The 20,631-nt window shown below is 33.8% G+C and overlaps 1 protein-coding gene across 1 annotated transcript in view; it reads right to left on the bottom strand.

Annotated features, from left to right (window-relative positions):
* Positions 1 to 1,121: 1,121 nt before the first annotated feature.
* The window catches only part of SLC38A6 (solute carrier family 38 member 6), a gene marked incomplete at both ends in the record, with an annotated part of 53,174 nt that continues 33,664 nt past the window's right edge, over positions 1,122 to 20,631 (bottom strand). Inside the window, 10 exons of the mRNA XM_084239558.1 lie at positions 1,122 to 1,202; positions 1,378 to 1,472; positions 1,582 to 1,726; positions 3,182 to 3,306; positions 9,508 to 9,608; positions 10,062 to 10,141; positions 11,715 to 11,768; positions 11,997 to 12,062; positions 16,470 to 16,528; positions 16,999 to 17,081. Coding sequence (XP_084095684.1) covers positions 1,122 to 1,202; positions 1,378 to 1,472; positions 1,582 to 1,726; positions 3,182 to 3,306; positions 9,508 to 9,608; positions 10,062 to 10,141; positions 11,715 to 11,768; positions 11,997 to 12,062; positions 16,470 to 16,528; positions 16,999 to 17,081 — 889 coding nt within the window. The remainder of the gene's footprint in view (positions 1,203 to 1,377; positions 1,473 to 1,581; positions 1,727 to 3,181; positions 3,307 to 9,507; positions 9,609 to 10,061; positions 10,142 to 11,714; positions 11,769 to 11,996; positions 12,063 to 16,469; positions 16,529 to 16,998; positions 17,082 to 20,631) is intronic.

Genomic DNA, 20,631 nt, shown 5'->3' with positions numbered 1-20,631 from the left:
ATTAAAAACTTTGGCTCGGCCAAAGATACTTTTAAGGAAATGAGAAGACAAGCCACAGACTAGGAGAATACATATCTGATAAAGTACTAGTATCTAAAATATTCGAAGAATCTTAAAACTCAGGAATGAGAAAACAAACTAATTAAAAAACAGGCAAAAGATCTGAACCTCACCAAAGAAAACAAACAGAAGGTACATAAACACATGAAAAGATGCTCAAAATCATATGCCATTAGGGAAATTTAAATTAAAATAACAATGAAATATAACTATACCTTTACTAGAATGGAGAAAATCCAAAACACTGACAACACCAAATGCTGATGAGGACGTGGAACAACAGGAACTCTTATTCATTGTTGGCAGGAATGCAAAATGTTACAGCCACTTTGGAAAGCAGTTTGGCAGTTTCTTATAAAACTAAACATATTCTTACCATACGGTGCAGCAATTGTGCTTTTTGGTATTAACCCAAATACGCTTAAAACTTCATGCAAATGTCTATAGTGTTATAGTTTATTTTTGTTTTATGTTTATGATTTTATTTATAACTGCCAAAATAATAAATGGATGAATGGATACAGTACATTCACACAATGGAATTCAATGATAAACAGAAACAAGCAACAAGTTATGAAAAGACATAGAAATTTAACTGCATATTACTAAGGAGGGAGGCCAGTCTGAAAGCTGAGATAATGAGTCCAAATATATGACATTCTGAAAAGGCTCGTAGGGAAAGGTTCACAGTTTTTGTGGATAAAGTAAAAAGATCAGTGGTTGTCAATGTCTGCATTGTCTAAGAGGACTTTCTGCATTTCTCCTAAATATATCTGTAATCATTAAAACTACCCTAAAAAATAAAGCCTATTAATTTAAAAACAACAACATCAAAAAGATTGACCTACTATATTTGAATACAATGAGTTTGTTTCTTATTTCGGTTAAAGCAGCTATATGTCCCCTTCCCTTCCCTACTCCCATTTTGTTCCACTTTTCTGTTAATAATGTTTACAAAAATATTAATGATACAAAGAAAATTTATCTCATGTACCTTCCAGACTTATTCCTTTTTGCAATGGAAATAAATTAGTCCTCATAATAGGTGGGAAAATATATCTTCATTTATTAATCCAATCAAAAATGATGAGTGCTAAACTAAAAATTCCAACCACAATTCCAAAGATGAGCAAAACACAAGCCTGTCAAAATAAGGAAAAAGATAAAGAACAATTAAAATTCTTCTTAAACCTCAACCTTCTCTAATAATGTACAGTGTAACCCAAAGTACTTTAATTTCCTTGATATAGATAAAATACTTTATTACAAAATTACAAATTCTTTCTTAGAATTCTTAAAAAACAAAACCTAACCTACCCCAAACTTTTTCCATGACAAAAAATCCTCTCTGCTAAGTTTAAGATAAAATAGTCCAGGGAATACAAAAATCAAACATGTTGATGTGCTGGAACCTTTCAGGAGGAGGGAAGAAAGAGAGAGAAGGCTATCAGATTCAGACATGAGACTGGACAACAATTTGATCCATTTTATCATAAGGACCATTTGAAATAGAAAACTTACCCACTACACCAAATACATTCCTAATGTCAGGAACATAAATAGCAAGTAAAACAATGATAATGTTGAGTGCTAGAGTGACCACAGTGTGGTGAAGCCACGAGAATGGAAAATTGGAGAAAAACATCATCATTAACGCTTTCCTTGCCTGTATAATAGAAAAAGAAACAGCTTCAATCAAGGAGGAACTGTTAAAGTCAAAACACTTGGGTAGAAAATACATGTACTGTTAGTCACCATTATATTCTTGCCCCCTAAACTACTGAGATTCCAAAAATACAGCATAAACTTCTATCATTTTTATCATACATAAGCAAAGAAATGTATCTTTCTGTGTGTGCTTCATAAAATGTATTTTGCTTTAATTCCAGAAAAAAACTTTCACATGCAATTTGTTTTGGTTGCATAATTTTCAGAATTACCAACAATAACACTTTGTGATGAAATCTCAGTGAATCATTTCATTAAATTCAACAGATAGAATAAAAAGTTTAATAGAAAAATAAATCATGCCATGTAAAGAAATAACATTTATCATTTGATTTTATATTATCTGCTTCACTGCATGTAAATATGAAAACTAGTTCATGACACTTGCACTGCTAATGTGCAGGCAGTCAGTCACATCCCACAAACATTTATTGAGTCCCCACTGCACTCCTGGGGCTACAGTCTACCCAGTGAAGAGGTAAAATATTTTAAGGCCCAATTCTCTTATTTATTTATTTATAACTGAGGTGATATTGAAGTTCCCCCATCAGGTATTACTACCATAGTGTAACCAGCACCAACTCACCCATATTCACCACCACAGACCCTTGTGCTTTCCTCCCTCTTCATTCTTCCCCTCCCCTGCCCCTTCCCCTTGGGGCTTCAGTTCTGGAGTCAGCTATCAAAGATTAGCTTTTGAGCTGGTCTTTATCTGACTGTTAATTTAGTTACTTCATATTCCAAATATTAGTGATACCATCAGTTATTAATCTTTCTCTGCAGGCCTAATTCTTTACAAACTCACTGGTTAGGGAGGGATTCAAGACAGCCACGAAGAACCATTTATACCCAAAGCTTTTGTTCACAATTTCTCAAAAATTCTTAAGATTATTATGAAGAGCAACTACATGCAGAATGAAAATCTGTTCTGCCCCTTAAATTATAATTCCAGAGCAAATAAAATATTTTGACTGTGCTTAAAAACTAGAATGTCTATGTGAAAATAAATTTACAATACACCAGAAGGAGCTTATTTTTGCTGACCTGACTTTTTCCTCTTCATGCACATTCTTTTGAAAACAGAATACAGAATTAAAGGGGGAAAAAAACCCCAAAACTTTAGAAGAACTGTAGTCTCTAAATTGGAAACAATGCTGTGGGAGAGCATAAATCTAAACTAAATCTCAAAAAGCACAAATTAGCTTAGTGGTTCCCTGTTATTTTTGTGCTTTCATGGGGCCATATGCAAGTATGAGCTCTTTGATCAATTACTTGACAAATGAATAAGATATACAAGACTAGATGTGTTTCAAACGCTCTAGTCTGCAAAGAATTAGTGTTGCCATATTAGGGAGCCACTACACTGAGCAACAAAACCTTTAAGAGTACTTACAGGGAAGTGGATTAGAGGGACTGTCAGAAGCACAGCAAATAGTATGCATAGCTTCACAGTCATGACAACAACATCATGTGGCAAGTATTTACTATAACCTTGTAGTAATTCTGACGCCACTTTGTCTGTAAAAAAAAAAAAATAAGGATCATATTATAAACTACTAAGATGTCAATAACAACAAAATTATTTTCCTTTGCACAAATGGATCTTAACAGATTTTGAATTCTCTGTATCAAATCCATCCCTGTCCTTTTTCCCTATCTATGAAACACAGAGACATTAGTTAGTATCTCCTGGAAAGCTATAATCTTTTCTTTCAATGAATTATACCAGCACTGGACAATGAATAAAAGTTCTCATTACAATTTTTCCATAATCTGAAGATTCTGAGCAACATTTATGTTGTTTTGTAAAGTGCTTTCTCACATACTACTGAATTTGGCCTCATGGTAACAAGACAGGCAGCAAAACTAAAAAAAAAATATTAATTGACTTGCCTAAGATCACACAACACAATGGGGCAGAGCTGGCACAGTCATAGACCCACATTTTTTCGGTGCCAACCAATACCTTTTCCTCAATACGACGATGTTTTTTAGAATCTCATAGTTTTGCATATGTTACCTGCTTCATCAACATTTCATGGGCAGATTCATCTTTCATAAAAAGAGAATGTAGCCTTAGGGAAATGACAGTGTGACAGTCAGTGACAGAATCTATATATGCCCCATGGTGTTCTTCCATTTTCACAATGTCATCTCCACCTGACAGCAGATGAGTGGGGGCGCTCAAGAACACTCTATGTCACTGTCTTATAGGGGAAGATCAGAATGGTGATTTTTTTTTTAAATTTAAGCATATACATTATAGAAAATATGCTTTGGATAAAAAAACAATCAAACATCTCTGTTTTCAAGGATATTAAAATTTAAAGGGGAGGTAAGATGGATATATACACATCAGTAGCAGAGGACTAAACAAAGATGAGTAAGAAGGAAATCCAGGAGACTGGAGGGAAAGGCATCATGATATAATGAGCAGCAGTTTGGTAGAGATGCTTGAACTCCGGGGCCACAAGACAAATGTTCAAACCCCACTACTTACTAGCAACTTAAATCCTCTGATTCTCTCAGTTCTTATACCTGTAAAATGGAGACTATAATATATTGACCTGTAGAATTACTGAGAGCATTAAGGGAGTTAGTATATGTGTGCTGGCATTCAAAGATGTGGGAAAGAGATCCTTTCTAGGAACAAAGATCAGCACAAGCAGAAGCTACGAGCAGCAAAGGGAATGCACATCTAAGAAAAGAAGCAGTGCAGTCGGACTACAGTGACTGAAATACAGTGTGCTACAAAGCCAAGACAGTAGTGGGTGACATGCTGGAAATACTTAAGACCCAGCAACAGTTCTTTGTTGGGTGTAGACTCAACCTGGTTGGCCACAGAGTTGCAATGACTTATAAAGAATAGTGTATTATGGTCTGAACTGAGCAGGAAGAAATACTAGCAGAATAAGAAACCCAAAACAGGGATCATAGTTAGAAGTTTACTGCCATGATCACTGAGGGTTAATGAGAATCTGAACTACACTCGTGATAAAGGAAATGGGAGAGAGACAAATTGTCTAAAGTATCAAAGACATATTTTATGCAATATGGGACTAATAGACTAAGTACAAGATTAAGAAGAGCCAGCAAATCTGGATTCTATTTCTAAATCAGTGAGATACTTGTGAGTCTTTGGAGAAATATGGCAAACTATTTTATTTCCATTTTCTGAATCATAAAATCGAGCTATTAACACTTATTGCTTAACAACCTTGTAGACTTTTAAAATGGTCTGGATATTATGCAACATTTGGGTACTGACCTTGCTCACCAGAGAACACTTTCTCTAACCTTATAATGCTTTAACCTCTGTAATCAGAGTCAATATTATTAATCTAGACACATACTTATAGGTCCCTATAATATGACAAAATTTAGATATTAACTATGCCTTGGGAACACCAGGTAAGAGGATCCCAAAGCAATTCCAGAAGCCTGAAGAACTATTGCAAATTCAAACTACATGTTACATATGTTCATGTTCTACTTTTCCAGAATGAAAACCTTTCTTCTGAACCAGCTAAATCTGTGTTCTCACTCTTAGTTGAGCCTTAGCATATGGTAAGAGATGAAATACAACATACATTCACATGTGGTAACAGTACCACACACTTCTCTGGATTCAGACAAATCTCTACAAATCATAGTAAGGACATGATGGTGATCTCTGCAAGTTATATATGTCACTGAAATCAGAAGGTTGTCTGTCCTATTTGAGCTAACATTTATTATATTTGAGCTAACATTTATTATATAAAGAATAAAGTTTATAAAGATTACCATAGATAGCAGAAAAATCACTGGATTAATCAAGAGACCTGTCACTAATTGTGTGACTGTCTGCTTCACCTTTCTGAGCTTTAATTGCTCATCTATAAGTTAAGTTTTTTTTTAAAAAAGATTTATTTATTTATTTATACAAGCACTGGGTACAGTCAGAAGCACGGGAGGGTGAGAGAATTCACCAGAGCCAGAGCAGGAAGCAGAACAGACAGACCAAGGAAATACACTGCTGAGGGTAGCAGCAGGCGGCAGGAGAGGTCTGCATGCCATGTGGGACCCTTGCCCAGCAGCTGGGGATCAAACTGGCGCTGCAGAGGCTACGGGAAGCTTCGCGGCCCAGCGCTCAACAGCTGCGCCACCAAGGGAGGCCCAAGTTGAAGGTCTTAATGCAAGCCCTTTTGATAAGGTCTCAGATCCTATAAGCAATTTCTTTTCATAAGACATAGAGCTACAGCTGAGACACTAGAAATACATCATAAAAGGTTTACCTTGGATATGATTACAAAACAAGAAGGAATTACTTTTATATCTATGTATCTATCTATCTGCCAGTCTCTATCACCTGCCTACCTCTCTACTATGTGGTTTTTCTTAAATGTTTATTTTTCCATTATATAAAAGTGGGACAAATCTGAAAAATTAGCTTTGGTGGGGAAGGATTAATTCAGACACAACAACTTAATTTGAAAATCAAATGTAAACAACCTAAATGCTCAGAACAGATGAGTTTATAATAAGATGTGGGATATATGCACAATGAAATACTACTCAGTGATAAAAATAGATAAACTCATGACATTTGTAGCAACATGGATGGAACTGGAAGGGATTATTCTAAGTGAAGTGATCCAGGAGGAGAAAGATAAATACTGGATAGTTTCACTTACAAGTGGACACTAGAGAAATCAAAGGATCAGACAAAAACAAACTAAGATCAACCCTTGAAAGCTGACCATAGATATGAGATACTGGAAGGGAGGGAGAGGGGACAGGGAAGAATAGAAGACAGAATGGGGAGGAAAGCACAATGGACTATGATGGAGAATTATGGGTGCTTTGGTGTTGGGAAAACTATGGTGGCTATGCCTGAGGGGAGAAATTCTATATTGTGAATAAACAAGGATGTTTTAAAAAAAATTTTTTTTAATTAAAAATAAAACAACAGTGGGCGCAAAAAAAAAAGAAAGAAAAATCAGTGCAAGAAATGTTTCATTCACATTATGAAAATGCTTAGTCTCTGTGGTCAATCAATGATTGGTAAGTAGGTATATCATGGATAGATGGATGTATGACAAATACACAGATATGTCAGAACTTGAGAGTCAGATTTTTCAAAAAATTCACTTTGACAAAATCTTGGAATGAAGTAAATATGAGTTGTGTGGCACAATTCCTGAAGAGGAAACAGAGTAATAAAGGAACTGATTTTGGAGACAGATAAAATTAGATTCAAATTTTCACTCATTGTTCATTAACTGCAGATATATGGCCAGATAATGCCACATATATGGACCTATACACAAAGTTGTAAGAATCAAGTGAGGAAATGTATGTAAAATATTTTGCACCTATATAATAAATGTTAGCTCAATAAATGTATTAGCATTCAGTGATCTCTACTTCCCTTTCAATCAAATGTTCTCTATAATTTAATACAGGTGAAGCACCTCATATTAATTCATGTAGCTATCTCTCAGCTACCCTGAAGACTGGTTTATCATTTGAGATTTCTGAAACATAAGGAAGAGTAGGAGGCTCTTTTGTGGGGGGAGCTTTTATCAATGTTGAAAATCTCCTAATTATAATAATTATAATAGTATTTCAGCCAGGTGAACAATTTTAATTTAGAGAGATACACAGCTATTCTGCAAAGCTTCTGCTGGGTCCCAACAGTAAACAGAATTCATGCAGGAAAGTCTTATTGAGTTCAAGTCTACACCAAAACTAACAAGCCTAAAAACTAAATATATATTTCAGGAACATTTTTTCGTAGGTGGTGATCAAAAAAGTTTAACAATTTGTTTTAACTTTCTTTAAAGTATGTCCAAAAAGGTACCATACACATGTTGGAAATAATGTTTTTCTTGATGATGTATACAAAGCTCTACCACTCTTAGCCTATCAGTATTAAAAGGCAAGAACAGAATTAGATTAATGGATGACCTTTAAACTGAATAATTACAATTTTCTTACACACTGAAAACGCTAAGGCCATACTCACAGCATATACAAAAATGTTACCATATCTAAAGTAAATCTCATAAAAGAGAAAGAAGATAAGGAGAGTGCTGAAAAATAGCACCAGAAATCGTGCAATAATCACATTAATAGTGATAATAATGATAGTAACACACCACCAGCAGTAGTACTCCTTTGTGGAAGACAACCACCATATACTGTCTTCCTTCCTAATACAACTTTTTGTAATTATCCCCATGTTACAGGTTAGGAGGTGAATACTACAAGAGACGTATCTTCTCTAAGGTCCATACCTAATTAGAATAGCTCTAGAGCTATTTGAACTAGATTTGCTGAAATTTCAAAACTATAGTCCTTTTTTTTATAAACTATAAGCTAATTTATCATTAACTAAAATAAAAAATTTCTGTATTGTTTTAACCAAAATACTTATTGTATTGAATTATAGATTTCTTTTTTTCTTTTTTTCTTTTTTTTTTCTTTTTATATTCCCCATACAATTGCGACCCCCTTATTTTGACCCCAGCCCTTCCCCTCCCCGCCCCCCACCCACCATAGAGTGTGTCTGGTTCACAGTTGTTTGTTGATTTTGATTTTTACTTTCTTATAGTTATTCTTTTTCCTGGTCCCTTATTTAAGTTTTCTAGATTCCTGCTATGAGTGAGACCATCCGGTATTTTTCTTTTTCTTTCTGGCTTATTTCGCTGAGCATGATCCCTTCCAGCGCCATCCATGTTGCTGCTATAGTCTTCTTTTGCCAGGCTGAGGGAAGGTAGCTATGCAAGTAAACACTTGTCCAAAACTTGTTAGACTTGGAAAAACTCTGGGTGATAAGCAAAACACCACTTCAAGTCATCACAGATGTCTAAAAATCTGACACTTCATAAGACTATCAACCATGAAATGCCATGTCAGTCACAGCAGCTAAGTGTCATCAAAGTAATAATAGTCATTTACTTGGAGAGTTGTTATGAACTGAAAATTGTATTCAAGATTTTGACAAACTGAGTATAATTTGTTATATTGTGTTTGTTTGCAAATTAAATAAAGAATTAAACATTTTTTCTTGTTCTAGATTTTATAAGTTTTGTTTCCCTTGAGGTTTTTTTAATCAGAAAACAAAATTAAACAAGTGGACAATTTTTCAAAAATAAATGAAGGAATATTTTTTATTTTATGTTTAAAATAAAAGTTTAAAGAATCATTTTTAAAAACTAAGGAGAAAGATTATGGTGCAGAATAGAATGCACACCTGCTGAATCGTGTGAATAAACTTTGAAGGTATAGATCTCTGACACCTAAGTGTAAAAGCTATGGTTCAACGTAAAAGCCTTTCCTTTCTCAACTTCTCTTCTGCAATTAAGATGATCAATTTCCCCAAACTTACAAATTGCTGAACTGTAGTCTAGTATATAAATTCTTAGTAGTTAACAATAAAATTAGTACTGCACATTTTTTCTGGTAGAAAGACATAATGTTCCCAAGCCTGGGGTTTTACTTAGATGTTTAAGATTTTCATATGAAGTTATCAATCTTGAACTTGATCCACATTTAAAAGAGAAAGAAAAGCAATTATTCAAAGCCTGGAGAATCACCACAGAATTACATTGAATTCTGAATGCATGCTTAAATTAATTTAGTAATGAAAGGCAGAAACAAAACCCATATTCACATATGAGATGAGCTATAGAACAGTTTACTTTGGCATTTATAATTAAATTATATACTCACCATAAAAAGTGAGGTACCCAAAAAGTGCAGATATAAAGTAAATGAGAAAACTTAATGCAATTGCTGTATTGGTTACATTCTGCATTCTTTTCTTTGAAGGCCTAATTAAAGACAAAAATGACAAAAGGTGAATTAGTAATATGAATTATATTTAAAGAAACAAATGCATCCCAAGTTGGTGAAGAGGATTCCTCAATCATTTAAAAACTAGTGCATTAATAATTATATACCAGAATTTGAAATTACACTTCTGGGAAACATTCTCAACTTAGACAGAATGAACTCTTAGTTTTTTTTTTTTAATTTATTTTATTTTACTTATTTATTTTGTGGGACCCTCACCGGCGGCCAGGGAAAGAACCGGCGCTGCAGAGCCTCGCAGCCCAGCGCTCAACCGCTGCGCCACCAGGGGAGGCCCAGTTGTTTTGTTTTAAACTAATACTTAGAATCCAGTGACAGGAGGAAAGAAATAATAACAGAGAAGTCAATTTTAAAGTGCCAGAAATAAAAAGACATACTTAATATACTTAAAATACTCCAAAATTCTACATTACCTTTGAAGTTCACAGTATATGGGCAATATTGAGGTATGACAGAGAAATGAAAAAGCCATGGTTGGTATGGCATAAGCACTCTGAAAAAAATTTTAAAAGATGAAATTGTTAAATGCTACTCAAACCCATGACTTCATTAGATAATAAACTTAGATCTTCAAAAAAAGGAAATCAATTAGTTTAAATTAATTTCATTTTTTATGAATCATCTCTTTAAAAAATAAGCACTTGTTTTTTCTTACGAGGGACAGAATTATGATCACCAGTAAACTTGATAGCTGGACTGCCTGTTTTCACCAGAATATTTCTTGGCTGACTTCCATACCGTGTTGCTTGTACTATAGTCACTACTTCTACATTATATGGGTAAGAGATAAATAATTTAAGTAAGATTAATGATATTTACACAAGATTAAAAAGAATAACAATTTAGAAATGAACTTATTATGATTTCTAGTCTTTCTTAATGTATGCATCGGGAAACTTAAATACCTCTTACTACCTTAAGCAGCAATAATAGTTAACGCTTTTGAACCTGCTTTCACCAATTCACTCCTAGGGAATACCGAAACTATTAATCACATTTTAGTATTACTATCATCTTTGACTAAGGTCTCTTTCAATGGGCATGAACATAATGCATTATAATAGACCAACACATTCTTAGAAATCTGTTGAAATACATGAGCATCAGTTTTTTTTCTTTCTTTCTTTTAAGAATATTTATGAGCCAGGGAAAGTTACAAAGCAAACAAATGTTACCATCTAAATGAACAAACAAACAAAAACCCTGTCTTTATACAATGGATGGGGATGATTTAATTTCTCTTTTATATGCTAAAAAGATTTCTTTTTAATTAACTTTAGGCTCATCAGGAAAAGAAGCTCCAGATGAGTGAAAACCTATTTTAGGACATTATGTCTCTTAAAATAAAATGCTACACTAATAGAGTTATACATGTGTGGAGGAGGTTCCAGTATCTGGAAAAAGTGTAGTATCAAATAGATGAAGAAACTTGTAATAACAGAGAAGACTGAGTTCTTCTCAAACGGTAAAGTATACATTTTCCAGATGGGAACTCCTGTCTCCTCCACTGATGCTCGGAGGCTATGGTGGGCCTGTCCCGTGTCCTAGGCTCTTAAAGGAGGCAACAGGACTTGGTCTTCGAGTCTCCACTCCAGGCATCATAAATTTCCACTTTGGAATGTCAGCCAGAAGATATATTGGCAGCGCTCAATCGCTGGACCAATGATGAGGCTGTTTAGCTACAGACCAAGGTTCTACTCACAGGGGAGGAGTTTTGATATAATTGGCTATTTAGCTTTACAAGTCCAGAGGGCAACAGGAAGTCTGTGTCCACAGAGGACCTTATTGGCCAGACCAGACGTTCAGTAAATCTGTTCTTTTAGGCAGTGGCCCATTTAAAACAGGCTCCATTTAAAGGCATGCCAAAAAAAAAAAAAGTGGCTGTTTCATAATGGGCCACCCTGTGTTAAATAATATTATTCTTCTGGTAGGCAACCCTATACTTAGCACTTTCATGAAAATTAATTAGTTACAGGTACAAAGACCTAAGAGACCCTGTTACACAAATCTCTTAAAACTTGAAATGTGAAAAATCAACCAGAAGTATCTGTTAATAACTTACACACCTCTTTGGAGAAATGAAAGAGCTTTGGTTTACAATCATCTGTTGCATTTGAAATCTGTTTAAGAGGATTGAGGAGAAAAAGAGAAACCAACAGCCATTAAAAGTCAGAATACGTCAACAAAAATGATGACTTTATTACTACTTAGCTTTCAAATGAAAATATTTTAAAACAAAGTTCCAAAATACTATATAGCTATTATTTTTTTTATTTGAAAAAGAACTATTAGTCTGATTTTTTTCTTTCTAACTTAAAAAGGAAGAAACTGAAAAAGATAAACTGTACCTGGAAGTATTGCTCTGCATAATTCAATGTCAGAGGACAAGGGATGGACCATTTTTTAATTATTACCTGTAAGAATAAGTGGAATCAGCTCTCAGCTTATGCCTTATAAAATTCATGGCAAGAAATTGATTTCAAATACATCAGCATTATTTCAATTAATTTAACATCATACCAAATAAAATGTTAGCTTACAGAAATTCTTTGCTCATATGTTTCCCCTAGTCAGAATGAGTAATCATTTAGCCTGGTCACCTATGACAGGGGAGAAGGGGAAGCAGGAAATGCTGCATATCTGTTTAGTGGGGGTGCTCCCCTACTAAAAGCTAAGAGTACTTCCATGCCAGTTGTCCAACTCCAAAAGCACCAAGGCATTAAAAAAAAAAAGTGCAATTCAAAATGGGAACATGGCGCTTTTAGTGACAATGAAACAAAAATATGATTATATTCTTCTTGGACCTGGCATTGGTAGCAGATAGAGCTATATTAATAACAATTTTGGAAACAGTCACACACAGAAATAAGTAGAGACCTTATGCAGAGGGAGAGCTCAGGGATTTCTGATGTGTAAGTGCTACCTCTCCTTGTTTTTTTCAGAATTGCTTCTGGTGAATGTGGATAAAGGTAATGAAGAATAAGAGCTAGGGAAGTCAGCTATTTTCCAGAAATAATCAATGAAAATTTTGCAGGATTTCACTCTTAATTGTGGCCATCCTGTTCCTAGACCTGCAGTTGTGGTTGTGTCAACATTACCATTGTTGTAGTTGGTTAGGGCACATAATTACTCTGTAAATGTTTGCTACAGGCTGAAACCCAGCATATAAAAGTATAAAAGGGCAAGGGAGAATAAAGGAAGCATCTATCTTTTGTAGGAGACCAATAAGTAAAAAACTATCTTTTGTAGGAGACCAATAAGTAAAAACTATTCTTATTCCTATTTGGCATTTATCTAGTTTTGTATTATTAACTAAGACATTAAAAATTTACATAGTGAAAAAACAAATCTAAGGAAAACAAAACTTTTGGGATTAATCAGTGAATTAAAGAATTACTCTTAATTAAAGCCCTTACCAAGATAAACAATATTAGTTCTTTAATATTGCTATATATGTTTTTAATATGCAATAAAACTAAATGGCCAACTTACCAAGAGGTGAGAAAAAAAATCAAAAGCAATAATCTCATGAACATTGATGTATAAATAAATAAATAAATAAACAAATAAATAAATGGATGCTCTCACCATCTTTTTTCTGATATGTTTTCTAAAAAAGGTGGGGCAGTAGCTAGACAAGAAAGGTTGTCACTTATGGAACACTCATTTTGACCAGGTACTTTGATAAGCTCTATTTGCCTCATTTTATCAGTTATTACTACCAAGCTTGCAAATCAAAATATTTCAAAACAACTCTCCCAAATGCAATATAATCATGACTTCTTCATTAATTAGAAAATATCATTAGCAGCCTTACTTTTTACTGATATAAAACTCAGTTATTAGCCCAACCCTGCAGAGATCTAGCCCGACCCTGAACCTGCATGGTAGGACAGAGTGGAGAGAGATGATGTCTAATAAAAGCAGAAGTACCGGACAGGAATGGGAATAACCAAAAATAAAAAGTAACATGGAGTCCTTGATTTCAGGCTGAAGAACAAAACATGGTAAGAAGAAATAGGAAAAGGACTAATTATGAAAACTATTTGTTCACTTGCACAGAACCCCTTCCTCTTCCTCTCTGCTCCAAGTTCTTCCCATCTTTCAAGGCTCAGCTCAAGTTTTATTTCTTTTCATATCTTTCTTTACTCTAGCTTTCAGTAGTCATTCCTTCCTTTCAGCTCCTGTGATTCTTATTCTGAAATAAATAAATCCATACATAATGATGAATTGCCTACACTGTTCTCTATTTTGTTCAATAAATTTCTCTGATATCCTATACTGACAGATCCTTAGAAGTTAAACTCCCACCATTCCATTGTACTCAGTAAAAGGAAAGCTTCTGAATAAAATCAATTCAAATTATCTTCTTGATTACTGACCTATTAAAATAGTACTTAGAATACCAATCTCTATGCATAACAGAACTTTGGAAGGAATGGCAATACACGTGTGTTCTAAAATAGAGCAAGAAGAGATAAATTTACTGAAAAAGGTAAATCCATCTGGTTATTGTCATTCTGAGCCACTACTAAAATAAAATTTAATTTTAAAATGTTAGCTATTTTATTGAGGTCAAAAATTTCTGCTAAAATTTTTCTGCTAAAATTTTTAATGCAAAATAAGGATCTGAGGGGGTATAGCTCAGTGGTAGAGCATTTGACTGCAAAATAAGGATCTGGGACAACAGGGAACTGTATAGATTCTCATTTGAATTATTTGAAGAGTGTAACTTAAGAAAATAATAGTTTTCTGGACTGAATTTTTATATTATATGTCTACAGATTTACAAACATATTGACAAAATTATTCACACTTGAAAAAATTAGCATCCTTCCAAAAAATCTGGATTAAAATATGTTTTCTTGTATTCAAAACCTAGTATTTAAGAGAATCTAAGATAAATATGACAATTAGAGTATTTTTAAAAAGGATGTCTTCATTGTCCTATCGCAGATCTATTTAACTTGTGCTCACAGGTAAAAATCTGAGCATATGGTTTGCAAAGCATTTATAATAAATGCAGAGTAAGGGTATTATTTCCATATGACTGCTACAGTAAAAATCTGTATTGAATTAAAGAGTATCTGCCATGATGGTCATGTGAAATAATACTGTGAATAATGTGAAAAATACAATAGTCATATCGATATAGCTCACCTGTTTTAAACTATTGACTATAAAAACCAAATTACTTCTACCTATGCAATGCGTGGACTGCCAAATACCTGTGAGGAAAACAATTCAATGTTATCTATACTGATTCTCTTTAATATCTATATGGTTCATTTACCTATGTAGACCACTTCTAACCATGTATATGCTTCTCAATAATCAGATTATGATGAAAATATTTGTTGCTTCCCTCTACAATGTAGAGCCTAAAAAGTATATGTTCATGAATGTTAACTAAACATTAGGTAATCATCTCACACATATGTAAGTCAAGTCATTATGCTATACTTCTTAAACTTATACAGTACAGCATGCCAATCATACTAGAGAGGAGAACGTACTCCTCTCTAGGAAAAAATTTTTCTTTGAAGAAAAGAAAAAAAATTTCTTTGAAGGTATCTGTGCAGTGCATACTTGTAAGATATTTCAGACAACTGTAGGGAGGGCAATGACTTTTATGTTAATAAATTCAACAAACAATTAACTGTGGACACATTATGTACTTTTAGTTTTAAAAACATTCATTAAAGTATAAACAATTCTGTACAATGCAATTAGGATCACTTTCACTTCATTTAGGTATTCTAAAGTTGCTTTATTATGTATTTTAGAAGATAATTTAGGCTATGTTAAAGGCATACTACATTGTTGTAACAGCTCAGAAGTCTAGCAGTTAATATGGTTTAGTTACTGACGTGCTGTCTTGCTCTTCTGGATAGCATTTTTCTTGTATTCATTTCCCAATCATAAAGGAGAGTTTAATCAATCTTATGGTTTTAAGAGTTCAATCAAATCACTTAGAGACCTATGTTCTTGGCAGGTTTAAAATGTTTAATCTGACCTAAATTGACACTTTGGTACTGATTAATAAACTGCTATGCAAAATCTTTTCAAAACTTCACACCAAGATACTATCTTCGGGATATTAAAATCTTTCTCTGAGTAGTTGAAAGGATATACTGGACATTCAAATTCTTTTATCATATTATTTTATAAATATCAAAATAAGTTAAGTTCACCATCCAATAGATATCTTCCCTGTGTATATAAAAATGAACTAATTTAAGGTAAGAAGAAATGTATTCCACATGTGAAGAAAAATATTTCTTTGCAGTAGTCTTTCTATGAGAACTAATCTATGCTAAATAAACCAGACCAGATAGAATTCAGGCAGCCTGATCTTATTAGATGTCCTCAACCATTAATACCCAGAAGCTCTGGTTTCATTGATGGAATAACAGTTCAAAATTAAGATGACTAGAATCAAACTGATTTTACAGATTAGAACTAGCCTGATTCTCATGCTTGAGTGCCCCACACACATACATACATACACACTACTATACAAAAATGAACCACTATACACACATACACAAAGAACTTTACTCATCTAAGGTTTCAACACAATTAGTACATTCTCCTCTCTAGTCGACCATAAGAGATACTGAATTTGAAGTACTGCCCTAGCTAAGACTCTTCAAAATAGATACAGAGAAGGAAATAATTTTGTGGAACAAAGTGCTTTCAATAACACATTAAAATAAAATGGGATGCCTTCCCAATACAAAACAGAACTAAAAGAAAAAAAAATAATACAATGAGTTCAAATTTAGTGAGATAAGCAATACACTGTATTTCAAACTTACCACAAGAGCAAAGAACACCATAAAGAAAAATGATAAACTACTTGTGTAGCCAAGAAATCCTGTAAAATAACAGTAAAATAAAAAGCAATTTATAAGGAAAGTGATCCTAACATACAGCTAAAGCTATACATCTTGGGCATGTTTTCTATTACAGTGTTTGGTATCTGGGGCTTAGGGTTAAGAATAACAACATTCCAACTATCTGTCACAGATCATTTGTGTAGCCCTGTAGAGCAGAATTGGAACTGGCTTACCACTAATGGTACACTGTAAGGAAAGGCTGCTCTTTAATGTTCCACTGTAAAGATTTTATTTTAGTGGGGCAGACAAAATACTACTGCAAACCAAGTAATAGGTTAAGTGGGCAGGGCTGAAGGCTGAACAACCTAAAGTATGGCCAAATTTAAAATTATTCACAACCACCACTTCTACTAAAAATGTGGTACCATGAAGTTTTAAAGCCCCTTAATATTTTCTTTCTATTTTCCTTTCTACTAAACAAATCATCTCCTCTTCTAGAAAGACTTACCTATTTTAGGAAGAAGTGCAAGAGGGAACACAATGCCAACACAAATGATAATTAGTAGTGTTTGTCCATCAAGATACCACGACCTAGTAGAAAAAACAGTCCTATTTTAGGCACAAGATTCTAGTGTTTGTGTACACACACACACACACACACACACTCGCTTACTCACACACACACCCCCAAATCATTAAAACCACCCATTAGGAAAAACTGACTTCCTTTTGTTAAAATATATTCTTGTGGGATCCTGCTATTGTTATTAATGAATTCATATTTAAGAAATATATCAAAACAATGAGATATCATTTCAACTACTAAATTAGCAAAAATTTCAAAATAAATTTATTAAAAACATTTAAAAGAATGGAAACTGGAAACAAACATGACAACTTTAAACAATGGGACTATGGGACAATCATAAAAAAGAATATTTTTCATGTGATAATAACTACTTATTAAATATAAATACACATAGCATGATAGCAATTTTTTTAAAGATTTATTTATTTTTGTACAAGAGCTGGGGTATAGACCAGAGGTGTGGGAGGGTGAGAGGATTCACAAGAGACAGAGTGGGGAACAGAACAGGCAGAGGGACCATCCCACTGATGATGGGAGAGGCGGGCGAGGCAGGAGAGGTCTGCTGCACCCATGATAGCAATTTTGATGAAAGAATTAATAAAAATGAAAAGAATCTGTAATATATTTGTAGATATTGTAACAAAGTAGTTCCATATTTTTCAGATTTTCAGGAAAGATCATGAATTACCAGTATAAAAGGGTATCAAATATTTTATATAAAGGCACTAGAATATTGAATGAAAAAGGGAAATTAAAAGTGTGATGGTATATTTTGATTGGTTTTTTTAAAGTTGTATGCACATAGAAGTATAAGAAGATATTCTTAAAATACCAAAAGCACATATTTCTATGTTGTACAATAGGAACAATTTTTATTTCCTCCTTGTTTTCATATTAATGGTTTTTTTCAGTATAAAATACATGTGTAGAAATTTCTAGAAGTTCAAGTTAACTTCCTAAGACTAGATTAGAATAAAAAGAGCAAATAATTCACAAAAGAAGTACAAGTAAATACATCTAAAGAAAATCTAATCTCTGGTGCCAATTAAAGCAATAAATAATGAGGCTGTTAAATTAAACAGGTAAAATTATTTTAAAAATAATATTCAAGGGCCTCCCTGGTGGCTCAAGGGATTAAGACGCAACCTATGAAGCAATCCACAGCCACTGCAGCCAGGGAGCAACTCACATGGAGCAGCAGACCTCTCCTGACTCGTCCGCTGCTCCGTTCATCAGTATATTTTAGTCAATCTGCCTGTTCTATTCCCCACTTTGCTCTGGTGAAACCTCTCACCCCCCCATGCCTCTGGCTGTACCCGAGTTCTTGTATGCATAAATAAATAAATCTTTAAAAAAATAAAAATAAAAATAATATTCAAGGATGAGGCTTAACTGGCCCTTCATATATTACTAGTGATCTTGTCAATTAACACTATCTTCTAGAAAAAACATTAACAATATGCAGCAAGAGTAATAAAAGTATGGCAATCTACTCTAAGAAACTAAGAAAATAATTGAAAATTCAAATAATTTTCTATGAACACAATAGTAATATAATATTAAGAAGCTGGGAGAAATCCTATAATATTTAGGTCAATAATAGCATATTCAATAGGACACTAAGTAGCTTTTAAAAAATAACAATTTAGTAAAATGAAAAATGTTAAGTCATAGAAATACAAAATACGTGATTATTAATTATGTTTTTAAAATTATTTTTTTGGAAAATCAAAGGAAATAAAATGGTAATAGTAGTTAGGTAAGAAATGGCATGTATAACTTTCATTCGCTATCTTTCTACTTTTTGTAAAGTAGCTGTCATATTTTCACACTGAAATACACACATGTGTACAACAGAGACAAAGTAAATTTCATGCTAATATGAAAGCTGGGAACATCTAAGGCAACAGGGATACTTTTACTCTATCAGGTAGCCAAGTCTCCCACTATCACATTAAATTAGGAAAAAAACACACAAAATTCCAAGACTGAATCAAGAACACAAAACATGAACGGACCAATAATAAGTAAAGAGACTGAATAAGTAATGAAAGACCTCCCAAGAGAGAAAAACTCAGGACCAGAAGGTTTTACTGATGAATTCTACTAAACAGTAAAGAAAATTAATACCAATCCTTAAGAGGAAGGGACACTCCAAAACTCATTTTCCAAGGACAGCATTACCCTAATACCAAAGTCAGAAAAGGACTCTGCCCCAAAAGGAGGGCATTATGCTAAGTGTGATAAGTCAGACTAAGAAAGACAGGTAGTATAAATCAATTACATGATGAATCCAAAGAAGTTGAACTTGTAGAATGATGGGTTATCAGGGGCTCGGATAATAGAGATATATTGATTCAATAATAAAAATGTGCAGATAGATTAATAAATTCTGAGCAAATAATGTACAACATTGTGATTATAGTTAACAAACCATATTTATACTTGAAAGGTGCTAAGAGACTAGATCTTAAATGTCATTGAAAATGAAATATTTATGTATCATGATAGAGGTGTTAGTTATGGTGGTAATCAAATTACAATATATAAGTGTATCAAATCAATACTTTGTACACCTTAAACTTACACAATGATATATGCCATTTATATAGAAAAAGAAGGCACAAGAGAGGGAGGGAAGGAGAGAAGAGCTTTCCTCTATCTAAGTTTCAATCTTTCCACCTCTAATAAAGGTTTTATGATTCATTGTGTCTTTTTTACAGCCTAATTTATAAGGGAGTCATCTCTAATGTATCTTTAATGGGTACTACTGGGTACTGACAGCTTCTTTAACAGAACAAGAGAAGGATCAACAGTAGAAATAGCACCATGATCATACCTTTCTCTTCTCCACCCTAATTTATGTCTTAGAAATTGCACATGCTGGAAGCTATAACCTATGCACAAGTAGCTCTAGCTCTAATGGATCAAAAGCTGGGCTCTCTGCATTGTGCACGTACCCTCTATTCCTGGTATGCAGGAGCTCTTAAGAGAATACACATATTAAAAATATAAAATGATACTGGGCATGTTCATCTTCTCATCAGTCTTGAGTGAGAAACAAAATGGGTACTTCAAAATATCCCTCATTAAGGAACACCTGGCAACTAAATTTCTGAAGCTGGCAAAAAGCCCAGGGCTCTATGTCTGAAATCTCCTTCCTTCTGGGATCCAATATCAGATCTAACAGTTGCAGCACCAGGAGAAAAAAGACCCAAAGGAGCACCAAAGCAGATTCCATCTGTTCTGCTGTCCCTGCTATTGTGAAGGCAGAGCTGTGCAAAGGGAGCGTGTTAATTCTCAGGATGAGAGCCTCTTTTCTCTTTCCTAAGAATAAAGGAACATTTGAAAATCCAGAACTTTGTAACTTATAGTCAACTTTGTAACTTATAGTCTGATAGTATACTTTTTTACTTTATACCATTTCAGATCACAATTCAGCCATGTCCATAGAAGCCACTTGACTATGCAAAGCACTGAACTGTGCATCTGAAAATAACTTCACCTCCTCTCAGCAGTTATCTCAGAATCATAGCTATGGAATGTGAGAGC

Source organism: Talpa europaea, assembly GCF_964194135.1.
Source record: "Talpa europaea genome assembly, chromosome: 8".
Taxonomy (NCBI): domain Eukaryota; kingdom Metazoa; phylum Chordata; class Mammalia; order Eulipotyphla; family Talpidae; genus Talpa; species Talpa europaea.
The sequence above is the reverse complement of the archived record's forward strand: the minus strand, read 5'-3'. Positions and strand labels throughout refer to the sequence as shown.